The sequence below is a fragment of the Hypomesus transpacificus genome, chromosome 3 (genome assembly GCF_021917145.1).
Source record: "Hypomesus transpacificus isolate Combined female chromosome 3, fHypTra1, whole genome shotgun sequence".
Taxonomy (NCBI): Eukaryota; Metazoa; Chordata; class Actinopteri; order Osmeriformes; family Osmeridae; genus Hypomesus; species Hypomesus transpacificus.
In genome coordinates this window covers 277,233-301,984 of record NC_061062.1, presented here as the reverse complement: position 1 = coordinate 301,984, position 24,752 = coordinate 277,233, and the positions used below count along the sequence as shown (strand labels likewise).

Sequence of the window (24,752 nt, the reverse complement as noted above, 5' to 3'; positions counted from 1 at the left end):
GTCTTTTTCTTTCCTGAATCACTATCTCAAATAGTTAAACTCATCAACGAATGAACTACCATGTTTCATACCAACAAATCGCCACTAGATGGCTCTGTAAAAACAATGAATGAAACATTTTCAAATCTCTGGCGGTCCTCACCTGTGCGCTGAGCAGCCTCAGGTGGGACAGGACAACAGCAACGCACGTTTTCGCATTTTGGTGTATTACTTGAGAGTCCACAAGCAAATCAACAGCGTGTCCATAAATTACTGCAGAAAGCCACGGTTTAACTTCTGCAAGCTTATTCTTGTCTCTTCCTGAAGTGCTGTTTCGCGGAAATGGTTCACCTGAAGTTTCAGTTCGGACAGTGAAATACTTTGGAGAAGTACGCACTGGCGACGGTAGAAATGGAGAGCGGATAAGGGAATTCAACCCATCAAATCGGGATTTTATCAAGTTTATACAGAGGTAAGACACGATTAATTAGAACATTTTTAAATATGGTCATCGTTTGCACTTTTATAATTTTAAACTCGTACAATTTTGTTAATCCAGCTGTTCCATTTGTGAAATAGTTGTTCAATTTCAAGAAAGAAAGTTTAGAATCTAGGCCTACTAAACCTAATACTTTCTCACGAGATAAAGATGCCATCTTGCATCTATTCGGAGGGTATTCGTTTTACTAGTAAACTTCCAGTTGAGATGTCAGAAAACGAAGGATCCAGTAAGATGTCTTGCACTGGCAATAAATAAACGAAGTGTGGGGTGTTTGGCCCTACCAGTTTAGCAAGTCATTTGTACCAAACTATGTATAATTTCAATTGTCCAAGGGCATTTAGTCTAGCAAGACGCATCAACAATTTGACCGATGCAGTTTATCTGGCATACATTTTTATCGTTAGAGACTGACTGTTCATTAACCTGATGGGAGATAAGACTTCCCCAGATCCTCAGGGAAGTCTCCCCCCTCTGTGTGCACTTTAGGCCAATCGAGATGGACTTTAAACTGCACTGAAAGCTGGTTCAAAATCTTGAATTTTCCAGACAATGTGGTGCAGCTGGGTGGATGTTTCCCAGACTTATATCCAGCTCCTAACATCTCACAGCCAACACTGATCAGTTCTGGATGTGTGGAACATCGGTCATTTAGAAGATCAGTGTCGGGGTCAGCCCATAACATGCTGGCCTGGCGGTGTGACTAGCCTCCTCTCTCTCCTAGCTCAAGCCAAGAAGCTGGGGAGGCTGGTTGTTTGGTAGTTTGGGCAGGGTGTGTCATGTTCTGCTGTTTATTCCTCCCTGCCAGCCTGCCATGCCAGGGCTTGTGCCCTGAGGGGGAGACTTCCCTGAGGATCTGGGGGATCTGGGGAAGTCTTATCTCCCATCAGGAGATCACTGATTGGTTATGCAACTGCTGGATATGTGGCAGAACCAGATGAAAACTTGTGATACTGGCAGGGATTGGACAGGTCAGACTGTAGCTGGGCAGGGATTGGACAGGTCAGACTGTAGCTGGGCAGGGATTGGACAGGTCAGACTGTAGTTGGGCAGGGATTGGACAGGACATGTAGCTGTGCTGGGATTGGACAGGTCGGACAGCCGCAGGAGGGATTAATGAGAGACAGAGCTTTTTTAAATATTGTTCTTATTGCCTTCTGCCTTGCTCCATGGTAGCTTCGTAGACTAACTTATGTCTGTTGTGCGTAATAGCCAGGAAATGATGAGGCGCGCGCAATGACAATTAATAATATTGATCATGCAACCAAATATAGATTAAAACTAAAGTAACAAGCCTGGCTTTAAAATGCAAGAAGTAGAAAGTAGAGATATGTGTGTAAAAAATGTAAGGAATGAAAGTATTACGTTGATGGTAAATAGTGAAGTGAAGTACTACTAAAAATCAACTTAAGTACAGTAACAAAGTATTTGTACTTCGTTACCTCCATCTCTGGTTTGCTGATTGGATAACAATGGAATTTGATCAGTGGAGTTGAGTGATCAATACTCATTTATATCCACTGAGCCCTTGATCAGCAATCATTCAATCAGATCAGTGTGTGTGTGTGTGCGTGTGTGTGTGTCGGTCCAGGTGCTTCATGTTACTGTACGGCTCTCTCCATCCTCTTCCCTACTCTGATCTCTGAGGGCTGCTGGGAGGTGAATCTGATATCTGAGGGCTGCTGGGGGTGAAGCTGATCTCTGAGAGCTGCTGGGGGTGAAGCTGGTGAGGGTGGGGTTGTGGGCTGGTCCCAGAGCTTCTGTTTTGACTGCAGAGATGCCAGCAGCAGGAGAGGGTGTATTTTTAAGCCCACAGCTGTGTTTATCTCCACAGTCCCCAAGTCACCACTGTTAAAGACCTTCCTCTAGTTGTAAACAGCGTACTATGTCTGTGGGCCAGGGTCTGTTCTTAATGGGTTAGATAGAAGCCCAGGCTTAGGTCCATGGCAACGGATCTCTGAAAACAAGGGTGTTTTAATGGCCCTAGCTTCTGCAGCGTCAAGTCACTCACTTCTGAAATGGATACACAATGAACAGTCACAATGAACCTTAGCTAGCTTGTATTAAGCCACTGTTCAATAGCTCTTTCTCTTTCTTTCTCTCCCTCACAGCCAGGCTACAATGTTTTTATGTCTTTTTCCCAGGCCACTGTCTTTCAGAGTGAGGGAGAGGGGGAGGGGGAGAGGGAGAGGGAGAGGGAGAGGGAGAGGGAGAGGGAGAGGGAGAGGGAGAGGGAGAGGGAGAGGGAGAGAGGGAGAGAGATTTTGTGAGTTCCACAGTAATTATCAATCTCTCAGGAATGCAGCCCCTGCTCTTAGCAGACATGCTGCTGCATGGCTACCCTGGCTTAACAGCACACAAACACAGGCAGCTCTGCAGGCCTGCTGTACCATAGCTGTACTATAGCTGTTGAGCATTTTACCCTGTGTGGTATTTTAACCAAAATGTTTGGCTTCTGACTACTTCTTTGGACATGCTAGCGTTCAACCTGTGGTCGATTCCACAGCCATCTGATCATGTTTCTTCAATTCTACACACAATACCCCTTAAAGAAAAAGTGAAAACGTTTGTTTCCTATTTTTAATAGATCTGTAACAATTAAGAATGAAATATAACATGTACATGGAGTTACTTCTTCCATTTACGAATGATGAAGGCCACTGTGCTGACGGTACTTTCAATGCTGCAGACATGTTTCTGTACCCTTCCTCAGATCTGTGCCTCGAAACAATCCTGTCTCGGAGGTCTACAGACAATTCCTTGGACTTCATGGCTTGGTTTGTGCTCTGACATGCACAGTGTCAACAGTGGAACCTTTTATAGACAGGTGTGTGCCTTTCCAAAGCATATCCAATCAACTGAATTGACCACAAGTGGACTCTAATGACGTTATAGAAACATCTCAAGGATGATCAGTGGAAACAGGATGAACCTGAGCTGAATTTTGAGTATCGTGGTAAAGGCTGTGAATACTATACATGTGATTTTTTTCCGTTTTTATTTTAAAAGATTTGCAAAAATCTTTTTCATTTTTCACGTTATCTTTATGGGCGTGTGTCGAATTTTTTGGAAAATATTTTATTTAATCAATTTTGGAATATGGCTGGAACATAACATGGAAAAAGTGAGGCGCTACTTTTTGGATGCACCGTAAGAGAAGCTTCAGTGAAACAAACCAGTTTAACAAAGTGTGATTCAAGAAAACCCCACCTTTACCCATTGATCATGATGTACAAGACACATTGACTGATAGTCTGTTGGGGAGTCATCTTAGCAGTAGAAGCACAGAGTAAACTTCCTTCCAGGTGACTGTTGATCAAGTGACGGTGGGGTTTCTTAGAAACTGCCAGAAGAAAGGGAAACCATGGTTGATGTAATCACCAGTGTGAGGAAAGACATTCCTCTTCACAGACGCAGCCTCTGTCAGTGCTTGTGCTAGTGAGTCCTACTTGAGACATGGAATTGGGTAACACCAGTATCCCCCTTGACAGCTTCACCTTCATAAAGCAAGTACATTATGTCTGGTTCAGAATGCGTACAATGTGTCTCTGGCTCGATCCCTTCTCTGAAGGAAGGCCTTAAGTGGAAGAGGACTGGGGTGTATAGAGAGAAGGAAGGGCTGTCCTTTGTTTGATTCTGCCTAGAGAATAGAGACACGCCCTGGCCTGATTATAACACAGTTCACACCTGAAACATGGACACATTTACCTCAGTTTCACTCTCCAGATGAGTTTTCACAACCCCAACACAGTTTACAGAACTTCATACTGGGGATTCGTTGAGTTTGATTGAATGCTTTCAGGAATTTCTTTTGTAACCTTTGTAGCTGCAGCACGGTCATGTTTAGCCACCGCAGCGAGGGGGTGAAGGTGACTGAGGCTCGCGCCTCGGCCCAGGACACTCACTGTTCAAACAAAGGCGTCTGTTTCCTGCTACACCCTCCTGCCCTTGCCCTGTCCCCATGAGCGCTCAGCAGTTGAGTCGCTCCGCTCTGCTCCGCTCTGACTCACCTCAGCCAGCCACCACTTCTACTGCAAGTCACACTGTTCATGTCAGATAAGATAAGAGCTTGGCCGAGCGAGCTGCAGGCGTGGATGTTGAAATGACAGCATGTGCCACCAAATCTGCCTCTGGGATATCAGCTAGCGCCAGACTCAAGTGATACATGCTAGTTTTTCTCAATCACCTCATTATTTGTCCCAAAACATACATAGCTTGAGTTGAATGAATTCTGCATGGTTCCCACTTGGACAGTGAAACCTGGAGCTCCACAGGCAGAAGCGTCTGTTTCAGCAGGGCTTAACCTCCTCCAGCCCCTCCAGCTTGATGACGTGGTGCTGTGCAAGGCTGTCAGATCATGAATGAATGTTGGGTGTATCTGTTAACACCAGGACCATAACTCATATATACCTCTGTTACATGGTAAGTAGAGTATGTATGGTATAGAGCTGTATGAAAAAATGATTATGTTGTGATGTATGGAACTTGTTTAGGTGGACCTGTTGTGCTGCCTGTGTTGTCTGTGTGAATGGAAGGTAAATAGTGTGTTCCAATAGGACCAAGCTGTAAACCGCGGCCGGTGGTGTGTGTGTGTGTGTGTTTAAACTTGTGTGTTTGTTTGTATGTTTGAGTGAGGCTTGATGTTCCTGTTGACATCCTATTGTGACTCCCATCAATGCTACCCTGATAGTGTAGCGCCCCAAGCAGCCTGAAGGGAAGTCCAAGTTTCCTTAGTCCACAAAAAAGGTGGTGTGATGAAAGATTCCATTATCCCTCATTTTGTTTGTTTTCTAGGTGTATTGTGTGTGTATATCAACATCCACCAGAGAGAGGTGTGGTCCTGAGGTCTGGAATGACTGTGCCAATGAAGCAACTCTGTCATTTGAATGTTGGCATGGTACTTTGTTTGAGAGAGCTTTGTGTGTTTCTTGAAGTGTGTGTTTCTTTCTTTGCTTTGGTGTGTTTCTAAACGGGGGCCACCGTGGTGATGTGCATGTCAGCAGAGGCCCTAAGTACTTTTATTTACTCAAGCAAAAAAATATATCTTCAGGAAGATATTCCATCAGACAAGCATTTTCAATGCATAATATTGAAAGGAGAAAAATATTGATGGATAAAGCGACACATTTATTCTATGAAAAGCATTGTTGTACTTACTTTTCTACTTGCTTTAATATAATTAGTAAGATTTAAGGTACTCTTGTGCACCATATATGACCAACATGACAATGTTCCAGATTTTAAAATCTGTGTTTTTTGTCTTGTACTCTAGAAATATATCGTTTTTTAATTAAGGTAACCATGACGATGCTTTTATGAGTCAGACCCAGTGGGCTCTGATGATTCCCAGGGTGCTTAGCGTCACTGCTGGTCTCCTACCTTCTCTCCTAGAAGCCCCTGACCCAGACCCCAAGGACTGGGTCTGCACTGCCCCAGTTACAAACATTAGTCATGTCCAAATTACTGTCATTTTCTGGGTGGAAACACAGGCCTTACTGGAGCTGGATGAGAAGGGACTCGACTTCCTTAAAAAGGTTGAACATGCTGGATGCCTTTCACTTCTCAGTATCACCCTGGGTTCACTTACCCTCTCAGTATCATCCTGGGTTCACTTACCCTCTCAGTATCACACTGGGGTCACTCACCCTCTCAGTATCACCCTGGGTTTACTTACCCTCTCAGTATCACCCTGGGTTCACTTACCCTCTCAGTATCACCCTGGGTTCACTCACCCTCTCAGTATCACCCTGGGTTCACTTACCCTCTCAGTATCACCCTGGGTTCACTTACCCTCTCAGTATCACCCTGGGTTCACTTTCTCTCACAGACGAGATTAGAAGATTATTTCAAAATAATCTGACAGTAAAAAATGTTGTGAACCTCAGCTTTAGACGGCCAGACAGTTTAACCCCTTTGTCTCCTGTAGACTCTGCTGTAAGCAAACACAAACTCCAGCAGTTCTGATGCTGACATTCCTGGGGGAGACTGGAGCGTTGAAGGGTTGGTTTATGACCAGGGTGAGGAGAGTCTGGCAACGCAGTCTGCCTCGCAGCTTCAACCTGAAACAGAGCCAGGGCCGTCTCATTCCTCATCCCCACATCCCCGACACGTTTACACATTTACACAGAGTATCGACACAGAAAGGCTGTGAGAGAAAGGCCAGGGTTATCTTACATTTACATTTATGCATTTAGCAGACGCTTTTATCCAAACTCGCTGTGAAATATGTTACTGTTGATTGTTCTTCTACAGGTACAGTCTTGCACTTTTAGTGGTTCATGTTGTTTAAATTTGTAACTTGTATAACTGCATGCTCTTATGGGTCTTCCCTTTGGCACTTGTTTAGTCTTTTTACAATGAATGCTTCATGTTTTGGCTGCTTGCAATGTTTGGGACTACCTCGTTGTTATGATCAGTGACCTATTGTAAAGCTCTCTCTTGGAAGTCCCTTTGGATAAAAGCGTCTGCTAAATGCATAAATGTAAATGTAAATGTGAAGCAACTTCCAAGAGAGAGCTTTACAAAAGAGCATAGGTCACTGATCATAACAACGAGGTAGTCCCAAACATTGCAAGCAGCCAAAACACGAAGCATACATTGTGAAAAACTAAACAAGTGCCAAAGGGAAGACCCATAAGAGCATGAAGTTATGTAAGTTACAAATTAAAACAACATGAACCCCAAAAAGTGCAAGACTGTACCTGTAGAAGAATAATCAACAGTAAAATATTTCACAGCGGCGATGACGGATGACCTGGAAGCCGCTCTGGCAGACTGGAGGGCAGTGGTGACTGAAAGCAGGGCAGTCTCTGTGGAGTGGCCAGTCTTGAAGCCTGATTGGCTGGGGTCAAGCAGGTAGTTCTGCGAGAGAAAGTTTGACAGTTGGTTAGATACAGCACGTTCAATTGTTTTTGAAACGAAGGGTAACAATGATACCGGTCTGTAGTTCTGGAGGACGGCAGGGTTATATGCTTCAGTGCTGGTGTCGTCTGGCACTGGGACACTCGTGTCTTGGACAGCTTGCCAGTATGAGTAGAACATGGATCTTCTGCCCTATATACCTAGGCACAGTGTAATAGGAACTTTATTTTAGTTGGTTGCACATGTCTCCAGCCTGCCCATTATCTCAGGTGTCTGGGTTTCGCATGAGCTCCTGACTTGACTGCGTTCCTCAGTCCTGGACACAGTGGACATTTAGAGAAGCTTCCCCAGCTTCTCCTCTATACAGGATTCCTTGAGTCCTCCCTAACCCTAACCCTCCTGTCTGTCGGCACGCCTGCAGCGGCTTCCTCTCATGACAAAGTACATTCCTTGTCTGTGCAAACTTTCATGGCGATTAAAATCCATTCTGATTCTGATTACCCCCTCCTGCCCCGGGTCTGGGGGGGAGGAGGGGGTCCTACTGCTGTATAGCCCTACTGCCCTACTGCCCTACTGCTCTACAGCTCTATAGCCCTACTGCTCTGCAGCCCCACTGCTCTACAGCTCTACTGCTTTACTGCCTTACTGCTCTACAGCTCTATAGCCCTACTGCTCTACAGCTCTACTGCTCTACTGCCCTACTGCTCTACAGCTCTATAGCCCTACTGCTTTACAACCCTACTGCTCTACTGCCCTACTGCTCTACAGCTCTATAGCCCTACTGCTCTACAGCCTTACTGCTCTACTGCCCTACTTCTCTACTGCTCTACTGCTCTACAGCCCCACTGCTCTACAGCTCTACTGCTCTGTAGCTCTACTGCTCTACAGCTCTATAGCTCCCCAACAGCAAGGTTCAGAAACCTGCCTTGGAGGCGAGCGGTTTTGGCAGGGAGGCCGAGGAGATGAAGTCATCGCATTCGACATCGAGAACACAGGAAGAACACAGGAAGTATTAGTAGTAATAATGGAGGACGCTGTCAAGAAGAACTTGTATAAATGAAGCAAAGAGACCAACATTGTGGTGGACCGAGCGTGTGTTTACTTATCTGGATTTGTGTAAATCTTTGTGTGTGTGACTGGTGTGTGTATGGTTACGGGTGGGGCTCTGAACCATGACTCCATGTTTAGGAATGAAGGGAGTGGTGCCACATCTCCACAGAACAGTCAAGTTTGGTTGAGAGGCGAGAGGGGGGTAGAACATGCTGGGTTCTCAACCCTCAACATGGACAGAGGGGCCTGAACACAACTAGTCTGCTTCACTTACTCTGAATGGAAGTCAGTGAGGGGAAACTCCTATGTAATGTCAACAGAAACATGAATCAACAACAGTGATAAAGCATCCAGAAATGTAATTATTCTCATTGAATGAAGGCAATTAATAGTATTTGTGCTTAATCAATTTAGCCTTTTTTCTTTGCCCTCCCTCCCTTCCGTGTTTAGCTCCAGTGTGGGATGTCGGCCCGGGGCTCAGTGGGGGAGCTGATTCCCCAGGACATGGCGGAAGTGTTTGCCCAAGAGCGGAGCACCAGAGGGGGCCGGAGGAAGAAGCGTCGGGGCTCCTTGGGGCGGGCCTTCAGCTGGCTCAAAGGCAAGAAGAAGAAGGAACTGGGATGCAACAGCCTGGACACACATCCGGGAGGGACCAACGCAGCCAGGCCACCGCCCACACTGCCCCTTGGCCACGGTGAGAGCCAGGAGGAGAAAACACCCCTCTACACCATGTGATTGTTTGGCTTTCAGTAATGTGCAGGTAGCCTGGCCAGTGTTCTCAGATTCGCTGTATGTCACACAGTGCTTCTGCTGTTGGCTGGCCTACGTTTTATACATTCAAACACTGATAAACCGTCTCTACAGATCTGTAAATATAAAGAGTGCCAGTGACCTTTTTACCTGAGTGAAATATGGTATTGTATACTAACCCTAACCCTAAATATGGTATTGTATACTAACCCTAACCCTAAATATGGTATTGTATACTAACCCTAACCCTAAATATGGTATTGTATACTAACCCTAACCCTAAATATGGTATTGTATACTAACCCTAACCCTAAACATGGTATTGTATACTAACCCTAACCCTAAATATGGTATTGTTTGGATATGAAGTGGATCTCGGTGGCTGTAGTCTCTGAGCAGTGGCTTGTTGGGAGTTTGGTGTTTGGGTTAGGGTTAGTTTGGTGTTTGGTAACAGTTCAATATCCTCGTGCTGGGCTAACAGGCATGTTTGCTCTCTGGAGGAGGACTGTTTGAACAACATGTGACTCATGAACCTGTCCTTTGACCCCTGGAGCCTTTGTTTGCCGTGAAGAAATCTCTGTCCGTCCTGTTCTGGGATGCACTCGACCTGATTCTGTTGTCGCGTTTCACACAGGAGATACTTTTAACATGTAGTACAGAAATCAGAGATGTATACACACATGGAGACACGCACAGACACATGGAGACACACACAGACATACTGAGGCATTTTGAGACAGTATGCCAGAGTTGCTGGCAGATACAATGATGGCATGGTGGAAAGCATATTCACTTCCTGAACACCTTCCTGAGGGCTGAATGCCTGCAGAGTTGTGAACAGAGTCTGTAACAGCAGCCCAGAACCTCCTGCCCCCTTGCTCCGGGTCAGGGCTCCGGGTCAGGGCTCTGGGTCAGGGCTCCGGGTCAGGGCTCCGGGTCAGGGCTCCGGGTCAGGGCTCTGGGTCAGGGCTCCTGGTCAGGGCTCAGGGCTAGGGTTCAGGTCTCGGGGTTGATACATGCCCAGTTCATGAAGCCCTGCCAGCTGATGCCAGAGCATAAGAACCAGGGGTGTTTCTCCTGACTGCCCTGCCCATGGGCTGCCTGGGGAAACTGATGTCAGGAGAGATCAACAAAAGACTGAGAGTGGTTGTGTGTGTCTGTGTGTGTGTGTTCAACCACTGCTAATGCTGCAGTCTTCATCATCAGATGGATAATGAACAGAAGCCTGTTGTGAGGGTGGGGAGAGAGAGGAGTGGTGTTCCTCTCAGGTTGCGAACTTTGGAGGTTATCTAGACTCCTGGTCCAGTGTTACCTCTCAGTTCACCTGACTTTTGCACCTCTGTATATTGGACCATGGAGTTCTCACCAGGCTGTCATGTTGAGTAGCCTGTCCTGTCCTGTCTCTCTGTGTCTCTCTGTGTCTCTCTGTGTCTCTCTCTCTCTCTCAAAATGGCAAATTGCGCTTTCTGTGTCATGCATATGCATTCACGGGAGGGTCAAGGGGAAAGTGGGAGTTTCCCATAAAAAGATAGGAGGGGATGCGTTAAGTGCGCCTAATTATGTGTTCCGCGGTATGCACAAAAACCACCTGTGAAAGCGCATCTCTTTTGCATTTGAAAATTCTACGCTTTTTAACAGCATGCGTAAATCAGGATGTGCATATGCCTCCTGGTGAAATGGCAGCCGTAACCCGAGCAAGACGAAGACAAAGGCCAAAGGATTTTTGCAACAAGGATCACACTTTTTGAATTGAGTGAACACTAAATCATTACGCATTCAGATTAAGCAGCCATGCAATATTACAGTTACTGGAAGAAATCAAAGATTACATTAAATCTCCGACTCAGCGTTCACATTCCATTCCAGCAGTTGTTAAACTCCTTGCTACATTACAAATATTGGCATCAGGATCATTTCAAACAGTCATCGCTGTTTCAACTTTGGTGGCTGATCCATGATAGAAAGAGAGAAGGAGGCCCATTCAATTGCGCGTTTAAATCCTTGCAATGTCCGGTATAGTGGGCGGAGAATGGCGCTGATTTCCCTGAGGAAGTGTGTTAGGGCTGGTCTATTGTGTGAGGGCTGGTCTATTGTGTGAGGGCTGGTCTACTGTGTGTGAGGGCTGGTCTACCGTGTGTTAGGGCTGGTCTACTGTGTGTTAGGGCTGGTCTACTGTGTTAGGGCTGGTCTATTGTGTTAGGGCTGGTCTATTGTGTGTTAGGGCTGGTCTATTGTGTGTTAGGGCTGGTCTACTGTGTGAGGGCTGGTCTACTGTGTGTTAGGGCTGGTCTACTGTGTGTTAGGGCTGGTCTACTGTGTGAGGGCTGGTCTACTGTGTGTTAGGGCTGGTCTATTGTGTTAGGGCTGGTCTATTGTGTGAGGGCTGGTCTATTGTGTGAGGGCTGGTCTACTGTGTGAAGTCTATTGTTAAGTTGTTAGTTGTACCTGTACCTCCACACTATCAGTTGCATGTGAGTGTGTCTGTCTACAGTGTGCCGGTGTGTGTGTGTGTGTAGTGTGTGTTTGCGTGTGTGGGTGGGTCGCTCTTTGGATCAACTTTGTTGATGCCTGAATGATCTGACAAAGACCGGCGGGGGCCGGAGAACAGGTTTGAGAAGCTGGATACTGTTTCACTTTCCGCGTCTCATGGCGGGAAGCAATCAAACACTCCACCCTGGGAGGATTGTTCTGACTTACCCAGACTGCCCCAGGAGCTGAACAGGACTTCCTGTGTCAGGAAGTGGAAGAGGGAAGGTAACAGGGAGGCCAGGACCTCTGCCTCACTGCAGGGTGGGAAATATTTTTGACTAACACCAGTCTGTCAGGAACCACACACACACACACCTAAAACATGTTACCATGTGAGCGAAGGAGTAATTGCGGTTCCTCTGTGGGACAGGGTTGATTAACTGTTTGTATTCCAGACAGCTGAAGATGTCCTTCATCCAAACCCAGTCTCATCCTCCTGCAGATGGGTCTTCCATACCAGTTGATGAGATTTTTAAGTTGAATGTGTGACATTTTAGTCAACACCCCCTGGTATTGATCAGATGTGTATAAAGGGACTCCAGGTACATGAAGCCAAAGCCAGCTACCCTGAAGGATCTGTTGGGATTGTTCTTGATGTTGAATTTCATGAAAGTCATCTTGGCCCTGAAGTGTTTGAATGCTCCGCATCAGTTTTTCCTGGGCCAAGCCTAGTTGCAATCAACAACTGGGATTATTTAGAAAATCATATCTCAGTTTTTTGTCACGGGACATAGATATGTTACAGTAGCTTCTTATAGCCTTCACACACTGTTGTCACGGCAGCAAAATTATTATAGACCAAAGAGAATCTTTATAAGCTGCTTTACAGAAAGATTGATGATGAGAAGACGAAGCATGAACACCTGTCCACCTTCCAACATCCCCAGTCCGGGATGTGACACTGCTCTCCAGAACTCACTGTTTAGGTTAGTTGAGGGGCAGTTTTATGGGCGTACTTATATTTTATTGTATAGTTCATTTGAATTCTAATTCCACTTCGTATTGCTAGTTATGTACCCTTAGTATAGTTAATCCTCATATTTAAATTTTAGATTCCTATATGTTTATTGTATGCACCTTCCTGCCAAAGCAAATTCCTTGTCTGTGAAAACTTTCATGGTGATGAAACCCATTCTGATTCTGGTACATGAATCCCTCTGTGACATTGCTTGTAAAAAGGGCTATACAAATACATTCTGATTTGATTTTGACTGTTCTTTTCCCACCAAAGACTGTTTAATAAGCATGCACAAGCACTGCCTAGCAGAAACACACACTTGGCTTGCATTTGTGCAGAGCAGGGAACTCCTAATAGAACATATATGTTTTTTCCAGGATATGAAAACAGGAATGATGGTACTGTATAGGTAATCTGTATGTAAAAAAATATGCGAAATGTTCTATTTATCTCATCTAATTGCCCAGCTGCTCTTCAGCAGCAGTGTGGACCTCCGTGCTGCATCTCCCTCCTGCTGCAGGTGTTGCATCTCTGGCTGTCTCATGTGGGACCTGCCTGTCAGCATGCCTGTCAGCTTGTCTGCCTGTCTCCTGACAGGCCCAGACTGGTCCGGCTCACATTCTGCTGCTCCTTACTGGCACTGATCACAGGGAGACCCGGCTACGCCTCAGGCTGGGGCTGGGCCTGGAGGTAGGACTGGGCTGGAGGAAGGACTGGGCTGGAGGAAGGACTGGGCTGGAGGAAGGACTGGGCTGGGGCTAGGACTGGGCTGGAGGAAGGACTGGGCTGGAGGAAGGACTGGGCTGGGGCGATGACTGGGCTGGAGGTAGGACTGGGCTAGGTTTAGGACTGGGCTGGGGCTATGACTTGGCTGGAGGTAGGACTGGGCTAGGTTTAGGACTGGGCTGGGGCTATGACTTGGCTGGAGGTAGGACTGGGCTAGGTTTAGGACTGGGCTGGGGCTATGACTTGGCTGGAGGTAGGACTGGGCTAGGTTTAGGACTGGGCTGGGGCTATGACTTGGCTGGAGGTAGGACTGGGCTAGGTTTAGGACTGGGCTGGGGCTATGACTTGGCTGGAGGTAGGACTGGGCTAGGTTTAGGACTGGGCTGGGACTATGACTTGGCTGGAGGTAGGACTGGGCTAGGTTTAGGACTGGGCTGGGGCTATGACTTGGCTGGAGGTAGGACTGGGCTAGGTTTAGGACTGGGCTGGGGCTATGACTTGGCTGGAGGTAGGACTGGGCTAGGTTTAGGACTGGGCTGGGGCTAGAACTGGGTTGGAGGTAGGGCTGTGCTGGGGCTGGGGCTAGGAATAGACTCTGACCTTCATCAGGATCTATGGGAATGACAGGTAGAGACTGTGTGCAATCTGACAGCTGTAATTGGTCTAATGAGGGGATTTATGACGTTACCGCTGGTGGCTACTAGTGATGCAGTTGGTGTGTGGGTTTAGTGTGATAGCCTCTCAGGCCCAGATGCGCGGTGTTCAGTTGTTTCTGTGGTGCTCAGGCAGGCAGGCAGGCAGCTAAACCTAACCCCCACAGAATGAGCATGCTGGGACAGGACTGTGTGTGTGTGTGTGCTCCCTTGTAAGTGTATGTGGAGTGTCTGTGCTTTAATTTCTGTGGGAAGTTCCTACCTCCAGTACAGTATGTTGGAGTTTGTTAGCAGCATAGTTTTAAACCCTGGCTCTGGAGTGCAGCTTGTTCTGTTAACACAGATCAGCCTGCTGAACTACATCCCCTCCCAGCTGTAAACATCAGGCCCAAAAGTCACCTTAAGGTTGTGAAATGCTCTCTATTGTTCATCGTCTTCTAGGTGCTGTGTCATGAGCATACTCACTACCTTGGTTTCAAAACCTCTGATTACATGTATTTATAATTTGTGATTATTATGTATTTTTTGAAGACATTTGCTTTGTAACCATTTCGACTGACTGAGAATGTTTTGTTTATTATGAAAGAATCCTCTTGACCAACAAATACATTTGTTTACAGTGATATGATAGGGTTCTTATAAATCCAACTTTTAATCTGTGTTTAATACGTATTTAGTTTTTTACTAAGGCTAGAGGCCGATATCTGACATCAATACATTAAGGTCATGGCCATCGGATTGACTGTAGTTTACTAATCCCTGGTGTAAACATCAGTTTGGGTCTCACTTTGTCATCACCACCCTTTGAGACTACAGACTTCATCTCAGAGTCCTCCGACAGATGGTGCTTGTTTCATGCTGGTGATTAATTCAAATATAAGTACTGGGCACACGCAACTACAGATAACATAAACCCTTGTTATTCCAATGTGTCATGGTGATGTCAGTATCTTTGTTGTGATCTTTTCTTGTGATCTATTCATTTTGTTGTTTGGGCACAACCATTTTCATTTTCTATTTTGACCCAGTCTATAAATAACTTAACCATAACCAAACCACAAAATCTATGCAAATATGTTGGATCGTTGACAAGCTGATGTGCAAAACCAGACAGTGAAGATGATATGGGAACAAGTTGTACCTGGGAGAGGGACACTCGTGTCATTGGGAAAAAGTTCTGGAAAACACAGTCATCAGGCAGGAGATTCATTGTGGGAATGTTTCCCATTAGTTCAGGTGCCTTGACATATTAGCTCCCAGTATCAGGAAGTAGGCTGACTACTTTTCTCTTGTGCTGTTTGAGATTTCCTCACCAGGATGTGGAGACATGCCCCGTATAGAAGGGACAGACTTCAGAGAGATATTCCAGTGTGATGGAGCCAGATGTTTGGAGTCTACTTCAAACACTTCTAAGATACTTTTTAAACAATGTTGTATGAAACAATAATGATTGTGTAAGTGTGACGTTATATGGTATACAACAGCTTCTAAGCTCAAATCTATCTAGTTCATGTACTCCCCCTTGTGGGGAAACATGATGTTATGGTAGCAGAGAACAGACCCCAGGAGAGAGCTTCATTATACCTAAAGGCTGATTGACTTTGTCAGCTAGCCAATAATACATGGTAGTTAGTTTAGTAGCTCTAATGAGGGGAGTTGCGTGTCTGGTCTAATCAGGCTTTACTGGGGGCAGTCAGAGCCACCATCATGTAACCCTACCCCTGGTTTGATGGGCCTGGTGCGTGATCTCCCTGCTTTCCCCTCTAAACCGCTCAGTGTTTATGTGCCTAATCCCACCACGATCCATGTCATAGTTGCACTTGGACCAGTGTGCACTGGGACCCCACCCAGAAACAGGGGGGGGACTGGCTGAAGGGAGGGGGGTAAAGGGGGAGGAGGGGGGTTGTTAGTCGTTAGCCAGGGTGGATGCAGGCTACAGGATTACCGTCTGAGCTCCCATCGTCTCTCTACGAGCACTCTGCAGGGAGCCAACACAACAACATTCTCATCCTCATCTGCAACAACAAGGGAAATCATGATCTGATTTGAGATTTTTTTTATTGTCTCATTGGATTGAGGTCTATCCAAGGTGACTTTCTTTGGGGCTTTGATTTTACGTCGATAACTTTATAGATCTTTGGTCCTTTTACTCCTTTTGGAAGATTGGTCGTTTTGATTGTTGGTGTTTTGAGTCATTTCTATCTAGTCATGGTGGTCCTTCTCACTAACAAGGTTTACTGCCTGCCGGTTTGCAAGAAGAAGGGTGAGTTATTTGACACCTAGCAAACACAAATTGATTTACTATACCCACTTTGGAAACACTTTCTTTCTTGAATTCTTGTCCCATCTGGTCAGTCTAGTATTGCTACTTGAGAAGTAGAATAAAGAGTGTGAGAGAGAACGCCCAGAATGGGTCAACTGGTTGTGACACAAAACTGAGAAAGGAATGGCTGCTTGTGAATAGCTGCAGAACCTTGCAAATGAATCACTGGAAACAAGAAACTATGAAATTTTGAAGATTTTGAGAATTGAAAGACTTCTTGACGTGACATATGATGGGAGATAAGATTAATGTGTACTTGTCTAATTGACAACCATTCTTAAGGCCATTACCGTGGGGACGATGGTATAGTTAGTGAGGATCTCTCCAAGCACATATAGCCTTAATCAGCCACGTCCAGCTCTGGACTGTACAGTAGGGTACCATGCGAGTGCAGCCATAACAGAACCATATTACATGAAAGTGTCTTAACAGGTCACCAGCCTGCTTGCTTCTGGACAGCCTGTCTGACAGCCTCAGACAGGATTCACAGCTCTGCTCCTGGTCGTTAGGACACAGGTTTGGAAAACGCTTAGCAATGGAATTAAGGCAGTCAGTATGCTAATTGGTTAGGTAAGCAATAATGAGTGCCTATTTTGGTGTTACTGGCTATAACAGTGCACTGCTAAGTATACGTTAGTGACTGCGCTGCTAAATATACCTCAGTGACGCAATATAATTCCAGTCTAACTGAAAGTCTTAGGAATGACAACATGGGCTGTTTAACACCATTTATATAAAGTGTTAAATTGTCTTTTGGGTTTTGGCCTGTTGTAAGACACACTTTTTTTAATGATGGACAGTATAATCATGTAGTCACAGTGATTAGTTTTGTCACTTGGACAGGATCTGACTCCCATTTATTCTGTTAGATAAGTGTTTCTGGAAAGGAACTGATTGATTGGAGTATTATTGCTACTGGAGGAGCTAGCAGGACTCAGTGTTGACTGAATTGTAGATCACATCTGATAGGGAGGATATTCCAACATCTGATCAAGCTATTTCTAAAGTGCTGACAGCAGTGCATGATACCTCCGTGCTATTGAGTTTACCACATTAACACAGACCGTTCCCTGACCGTTACAACTCTGCACTCCCGATCATTGATATTCTGCTTTACTTTCCAAAAGCACTTTTTGCATGTCGCTTTTGATGCACGCTTCTGTCGAATTAATACAAAGTAAATGCACCAAATAACTTTATACCACCATTTCTGGTGATTTCTACAAATTAATTATCTCCCAACAATTGTTTCTAAATATCGTAAAAAATTATGAAACATGCTAATATTAGAATAGAATGAGAAATCCCTTATATATTTATCACCTTGACATATGTGACCCTTGTGTGGCCATCTGCTAGCAGCAGTACGGAAGCAGGAGGTGGAGGTGAGGCTGGTGCCCCCACCCTTCCAGGAGAACGTTTTCCTGGAAGGCAGCAGGCCCCAGTACCTGGAGGACCTTCACTCAGAGGCACGCGAGGGACTCAAGCTGCTGCAGCAAGAAGGTAATAACCCTAACCCATCGCACACTCAAAGGCCTGCCTGGTTCAGCTGGCCACAAGCGAACCCTCTATTGTCTTCCTGTGCCTGGTTCAGCTGGCCACAAGCTAACCCTCTACTGTCTTCCTGTGCCTGGTTCAGCTGGCCACAAGCTAACCCTCTACTGTCTTCCTGTTTAGAATCCGACAATGGAGTGGACTTCAAGGATGACCAAAGTATCAGTGTCAGTGTAAGTCTCTAATTGTAAATCAGTGTTGCTGAATACCACAGTGTGTGTGCTCCACCAGTAAACATTTGTGTGCTGCACCTTCGGGTATCTCTCCAGTCAACAGTGACAGTGCAGCAGAGTGAGTATTGCAGCTACAGTGAAAGGAGTGCCGTGGAATCAGACAGCACCATCCCAGACTCTGAGTCCACTGTCTCCACCCGCTCCTCACGTTCAGGGCTGACCCGACAAGGTAACCTAAACCCATCAGAGATGGCTGTGCTTTCACCCAAATATGTTTTGAGTTGTCATGCATGAGTCACCAAGGGAGTTACACAGCTGACCACATTGAACTCTAAATGGTTAGTTTTTGTCTAAATGACATTTTTTGAATGTGTTGCTGTTGTCTCGTTTTGATCTCCTCAGCGTCTACATTTGGGCCCCTAAGCTCAGGGAACAAGCCTGGGAAAGCTAAAGCTAGGAGGAGACACAGGAGGACCACCGTGATGGGGATACCACAGCATATCCAGAAGGAACTAGGTACATGGATCATGCCTTGTGTTTCCTTATTTGTGGGGTCTGAGTCATGGGTCTGAGTTATGGGTCTGAGTCATGGGTCTGAGTGAATTTGGTTGACATATTCTTGTTGTTGGGCTTTGTGGCAGCTTCACAACTAACCTCAGAGGTGACTATAGAAAGTACTGAATATATATTAATATTTCCTGTTGGTCTTCAGGCCTAGACAGAGCAGCCTGGGCAGCACAGGTGTTGGAGGAGGATGCTCGTCTCCACAATGGGGACGGTCCTCATCCAGCAGGTCCACAGGAGGGCGCCAGAGACGAGGCCCTCCAGACGATCAGTGAGAACCAGGCCAGGGGGGGACCCCGCGATGACCTGGCCCTTCTGCAGCCCACAGGCCCCCAGATCTCTGCCTTGCAAAGGCCTAAGTCTGTGGCCATCCCCTGGTTGACCACAGCCAGTAGCCTGGCCCAGCATCCCCCCAGCCCCGTTATGTCCATCTCCCCTCAGGCCACTTATCTGTCCAAGATCATCCCCAACGCTGTGCTCCCACCCTCCATAGATGTGGTGGAGATCAGCCGGGGGCGGAGCCGGAACAGCGTGCGCACTGTCAGTAAGAGCAGCCTGCTTCTGGCCAGCCCCGCCTCCTCCAGGGCCTCCTCCAGGGCCTCCTCCCAGGCCTCCACCCTCTCCTCCGCCTCCCGCTACAACCAACCAACATTTTCAGACAGCTCAGGGTGGAGTCGCTCAGAGTCATCAGAGACCCTGGTGTCAGACTCCTCCACCATCTCCAGTAGCACGGCCAGGCAGGGGCAGTACCATGGGGAGGTAGCGTCTCCAGAAACCTCCCCTGACCAAGTCAGTGTCCGATCATCCATCAGCAAGGCCCCCAGGATCACCACATCCACCAATGGCAAGGCAAGGACCAGAGGGGAGGAGAGCAAGCAGGAGGGGAACTTCATCCGGAGTCTGTCTGTGATGAAGTCCAAGAGAGCCCCCCCCCCTCCCAGCCGCTCATACTCCCTACACAAGGACAAGATGAAGAGGCGCTCGCGGGACCTGGCAGAGGTCAGGGTGGTGGTGGTGGGGGAGTCTCCTCCTCATCTCAGCCCAGGGCAGGGTGGGGAAGCCAGGTCTGGCTCCTCCCCCAGGTCTGGGAGAAACACAGACAGCCCTGGCTACACTGCAGACACCAGCTCTCTGGAGGAGTCCTCTGTGTCAGCCAGCCCAGTCAAGCCTCAAAACAAAATCCTAACTGATGATGTGGCAGAGGCGGAGCCTGCATCCACAGACTCCTCCTTTCACACTCAACCCTCCAAGGAGAACGGCCTGAAGACCACTGTCTCTCCCTCCAGTGGCTACTCCAGCCAAGGGGGCACGCCCACCCTCCCGGCCAGACACACCCACAGCGTCTCCCCCAAGCACAAGAAAGGATTCCTGGCCAAACTGCAGAATATTTTCCCTGGAGCATCTCCTACACCTTACCATGCACAACCTGCAACCACTGACAAGCCTGTCCAGGCTGACCCTGCCCCTCCAGAAGGATGCATCACCCCAACACCCTTGGTTCTGGCCCTCAGAGGACTGTTTAATATACCACCCCCACCCAGGGTGCCCGCCCCCCCAGCCCCTCCACCTGAGGTGTGGGTACATAACAAGCGCAGCTTTGAGCTCCTGCTGGGGCCCCCGGCCCCCACAGACACGTACTCAGTCTTGAGGAAGAACCCCAAGGACAGACGGGCGCAGAAACAGTCTGGCTCTAAAGAAGCTTCACTGAAGAGTTTGTCAGCGGAGAGAAGAGAAGTAGAACAGCCACCAGCACAGCAGACCGTAGCTGTGCTAAAGAGGGTTTTAGATGCGGTGGAGAGCAACGTTCTAGAAGGTCATGAGAAGGAACAGTCATTCTTGATGCTATCAAGCAGTGGAACCGTTATGTTTGAGTCAGGAAAGGTTCAGGGAAGTTTAAAAGTCCAGGCTACTGAAAATTCAAGTTCAGTGGTTCACGAAGAGGAAAATGAACGTCTAAATCAGATGGAGTCTACAGAGAAGAAAGGGAATGCCAAAGTAGAATGGGAGGATGAACAAGAGAATGTCAAAAGAAGTTTTCTAATAAACGGAAAGTCAGTCAGATTAGTAGAAGAAGGTCTAACAACGTCACAGCAAGCTGAGACTAAGACTGCCTTACAGACTCCAAGCCAAGCCCAGGGGGTGAAGATTGCTTCACCACCTGAAAGTGACACGTTGTGTGTGTGTGCCCAGGCAGTAGCACGTGTGTCTCCCTCGCCCCCCCCGGCACATCTCCCCCCCCTGCCGCCCACCAAACAGACCACACCTGCGTCCCACCTCAACCATGCCCCCCCAGAACCCCTTGTTTCCCCCACAGGGGAGTCGTCTTGGCCCCTCCCCCCTCCCCTACTGGATGCATTCATCGAGCCCCCCCTCTGTGGCCATGATGAGAGCGATTTCCTCCCTCCGCCACCCCCATTTTCTCCAAGCCAGGTTGGGCTGGATGTGACAGAACAGATTCCCCCTACTGAAGAGTCACAAGGTGAAAAACACCTGATCACCCCCCCCCCCATATCTCTCCAAGCAATGTGATTCAGGGAAAGAACCTGTTCAAAAGCTTGATCCTCCAAGCCCTTCTGTCTCAGCTGTAAATGGTCCTGCTCCGGAGTCTTCAGCAGTGACAACCAGGGTTCAGTCCCAGAGCATCCCGCCCCCACCTCCCTATGCAGCCCCCTTAGCCCCACCTCCCAAAGAGACCCTAGCGTCAGCCGAGAGCAAACTCAGTCCACCTCAAAGTATTCCTCCTCCAGCTCAAAGCATTCCCCCTCCACCTGAAAGCATTCCTCCTCCACCTCAAAGTATTTCTCCTCCACCCCAAAGCATTCCTCCTCGATCTAAAAAAATCCCTCCTCCACCTCAAAGCATTACTCCTCCATCTCAAAGTATTCCTCCTCCACCTCAGGTAGTTCTGACTTCACCACAACCCCAAAAACCTGCAAAGATCTCAGCCCAGGATGCCACTTCTTCAGCTGAGAGGGTTACGGTGCCCTCACCCCCCAAAATGATCCCACCTCCACCTGAGAGCACTCTTACCCCACCCCAGAGCATCCCTTCTCCACCTCCCCTAAAAGACTCCCAGCCACCCACTCAGGAGGACACCTCACCACCCCAACCAGAGACCCCCCAACCTCCATCTCAGAAGACCACACCATTACCTCCACCAGCCCCTGCCACCCCCCTTATTCCCCCAGCACCCCCAATCCCTGTGAATGTGTCTGCTAATATCCCAAACCAACCCAGTGTGGTGAGCACAGAGAGATGGGGCCAGGAACTAAAGTCCCAAAGCGAGAGCCCCCCACCAGTGTCCTCTCCTGAAGGAGCCATTCCTGTGGTCACCCCTTCCCTTCTGCAGATGGTCAGGCTCAGGTCTGTCAAAAACCCTCCTTCACAGACCCAGGACCAGACCCAGACCCAGACACAGGACCAGACCCAGACTCAGACCCAGGACCAGACCCAGGACCAGACCAAGACCCAGGAACAGGACCAGACCCAGGACCAGACATCGGCCTTTGGCACAGCCACCCAATCCTCCAACAGTGTTTCAAATCCAGCCTTCAACAGCCAGGAAGCCCCCCAGAAGCCTATGCGCAGATCACTAATCATGATCTCTCCTCCTCCTGTAGATGCATCCCCACCTGCTGTCCTCACCTCACCATCTACCGTGCAGTCCTATTCCAACACACCAGTACTGAATCTTTCCCCAACCTCAACCACTATTACTTCCCCAACCAAAAAATCCCCCCCTGCCACGACCACCACCCCCTCCATGAGGCTGCAAGAAGCTATCCGCTTGAGAACAGCAGCCAGAACAGTTAAAGACAGCTGCCCCTCTCGCTTGAGCATGCACTCACCAGCTTCCCCACCGGGGGCATACCTCCACAAGTCTCCTTCCGCCAGCGCCAGCTTTGTCTTTTCCAAGAGTGCAAAGAAGGTGGTGATGGACCCTGCCTCCTCACAAGTAGCCACAACCAACTTCAACAACAAACTGGTAGCACAGCTGCCGTCTGTGTCCGGTCCCAATAAGGCAACAGAAGTTCAGAAGAGAGGGCTCAAAGTGCCTCCACCAGTAGCCAAGAAACCACAGGCCGAGGCTAGTGAGGCCAAGGCTGGTGAGGCCAAGGCTGGTGAGGCCAAAGCTGGCGAGGCCGAGGCTGGTGAGGCCGAGGCTGGTGAGGCCGAGGCTGGTGAGGCCGAGGCTGGTGAGGCCGAGTGTGGAGTGGACACTGAGCATGTGCAAGCTGCTGGACAGCAAGCACAGTCAGACAACATTAAGGGTAAGGAGTTAGCAACTCATTATGTAAGACACCTACACCTCTAGTTGATAACAATATTACACAATATTATCTATTTTTTCTGTTCCTCCCTTGCAGGTTCTGCAGAGGCCCCCAGTGGAACAGCAGCATGAGGCGCCACTCTCTCCCTTGTTATGAGCAGGTTGAAGAGGAGAGGACCATCAAAACAGACACTTAACCACCATACAAGAGTATACAAGAGTATCCACGTATACAAGAGGATGAGAAGAGGAAGAGAAATCAGATGACGGAAAGAAAAAGGTACTTTGAGTTTGATGTTATTAGTTTGGGTCTTTAAATGTCTCTACCTTTTGTACTATACATTTATATTTTCTTTGCTAAAAAGTCTTTAGCTTTCACTTTGATATTTTGATCTGCTGTCGACAGCCCAATGCCTACTGATATAGTCGCATGTCGCCCTCTTGTGGCATGTCATGTTTTTATGCCAATGTCAGGCCAACTACTGCAAGTGGGGGAGCTATGGGCGCCTATATGTATTATACCCAAATGTTTTACTTCTAAGATATTTATATAATTATAAGAAAAGAACATGCACTATTAAATCCTGCTATATATCTTTGATAGCTGGTTTCGCAGACACAGATTAAGCCTAGTCTAGGACTAAAGAAAATAAAATCAATGGAGTGTCCTGGACTAGGCTTAATCTGTGTCTGCAAAACTGGCCCTAAAAGTCTGATTTCTTCCATGTCCTAAAACTGTATGGAGTTAAGTTATTTTTTCCTGTGTAGATACTTTGAGTTTCATTTTTGAGCATAGTGAAATGTGCCATCTTCCTTTACTGTTTTATTGTAATGACATCTTTATCTTTCCTTGTTTCTACACTTATTAATTTACCCCAAATGATTAACGTTTATTCATGCTACATTTGTGTAAGGGTTGGTCCAAATCTGCATATAACTTTAAATTTGTGTTTTGTTTCTTAGTTTTTGCTGTGAAGGTACTGGAGGATCATCCTTCATGTCATTAAATCCTTCACATGTTGATTCTGATTCCGGTCTTAGTTTTTATGTTTTTGCTTATGGTTACTGAGAATATATAAATCACATTCCTCCCGGATGAAGCTACTGTACTTTAGATTGATGTTGTTTATTGCCCAGAGAGGAAGATACTCCTCAACTGTGCAATACAAATACTTTGGATAATTAATCATTTTCAAAGTGATTAGCATGATAGTAAAGATAATCAAAGACATGATTCTTCACGTTCATGTATTTCAATAAAAGAGAATAAATTGTCACAATGAATACATGTTTTCTCCTTTTAATTGACCCTGATCACATATCTGATGCCCAATGATTGATCCAGGGCCATGCGTTTATGGGTTAGTCCGTCCGTCCGTTCGTCATATGACGCTTGTCCGGGGATCGGGTCACGGGGGCAGCGACCTAAGCAGGGAGGCCCAGACTTCCCTCCCTTTTATGGGTTAGGACAAGAACATATATAGCATCTTGTGATTAAGTCCAGAAGATTCAAAGAACCAAGCATGACTTGAAGAAAAGGAATTGAAGATCTTGAAGAAAAGAACTTTCACCAGGTAACACTGCTGATGATTCATGGGACCCAACATGTTGGGTTTCCATTAGGAAAAAATGTTCATCTGTAACTTAAATGGGTATTCCTTGCAACACCTATGCTGGTATGTGATGTAATCTGGCATCTTTAGTGAGGTGTGTGGTGACATTTGTCTTTCTTGGGTGTGTAAAAACCTGTGTAGAATACGATAGTGGCTTCTGAGATGAGAGGACATAAATAGACAGTCCTCTTGCAAGTGTTCCTCTTCCAGAATTAATATTTTTATAATATGCTTATACAGATTTTTTTAT

The 24,752-nt window shown here is 47.1% G+C and overlaps 1 protein-coding gene across 1 annotated transcript; it reads left to right on the top strand.

Moving 5' to 3' along the window:
* Positions 1 to 152: 152 nt before the first annotated feature.
* si:dkey-157l19.2 (uncharacterized protein KIAA1522 homolog) lies at positions 153 to 24,173 on the top strand. Its single transcript, XM_047017231.1, is given in 9 exon segments — positions 153 to 451; positions 8,840 to 9,083; positions 17,688 to 17,831; positions 18,006 to 18,055; positions 18,152 to 18,284; positions 18,458 to 18,571; positions 18,768 to 21,142; positions 21,144 to 22,890; positions 22,987 to 24,173. Coding segments are annotated over 8 exon segments (4,830 nt in total). The 5' UTR covers positions 153 to 451; positions 8,840 to 8,851; the 3' UTR covers positions 23,022 to 24,173.
* Positions 24,174 to 24,752: the final 579 nt, after the last annotated feature.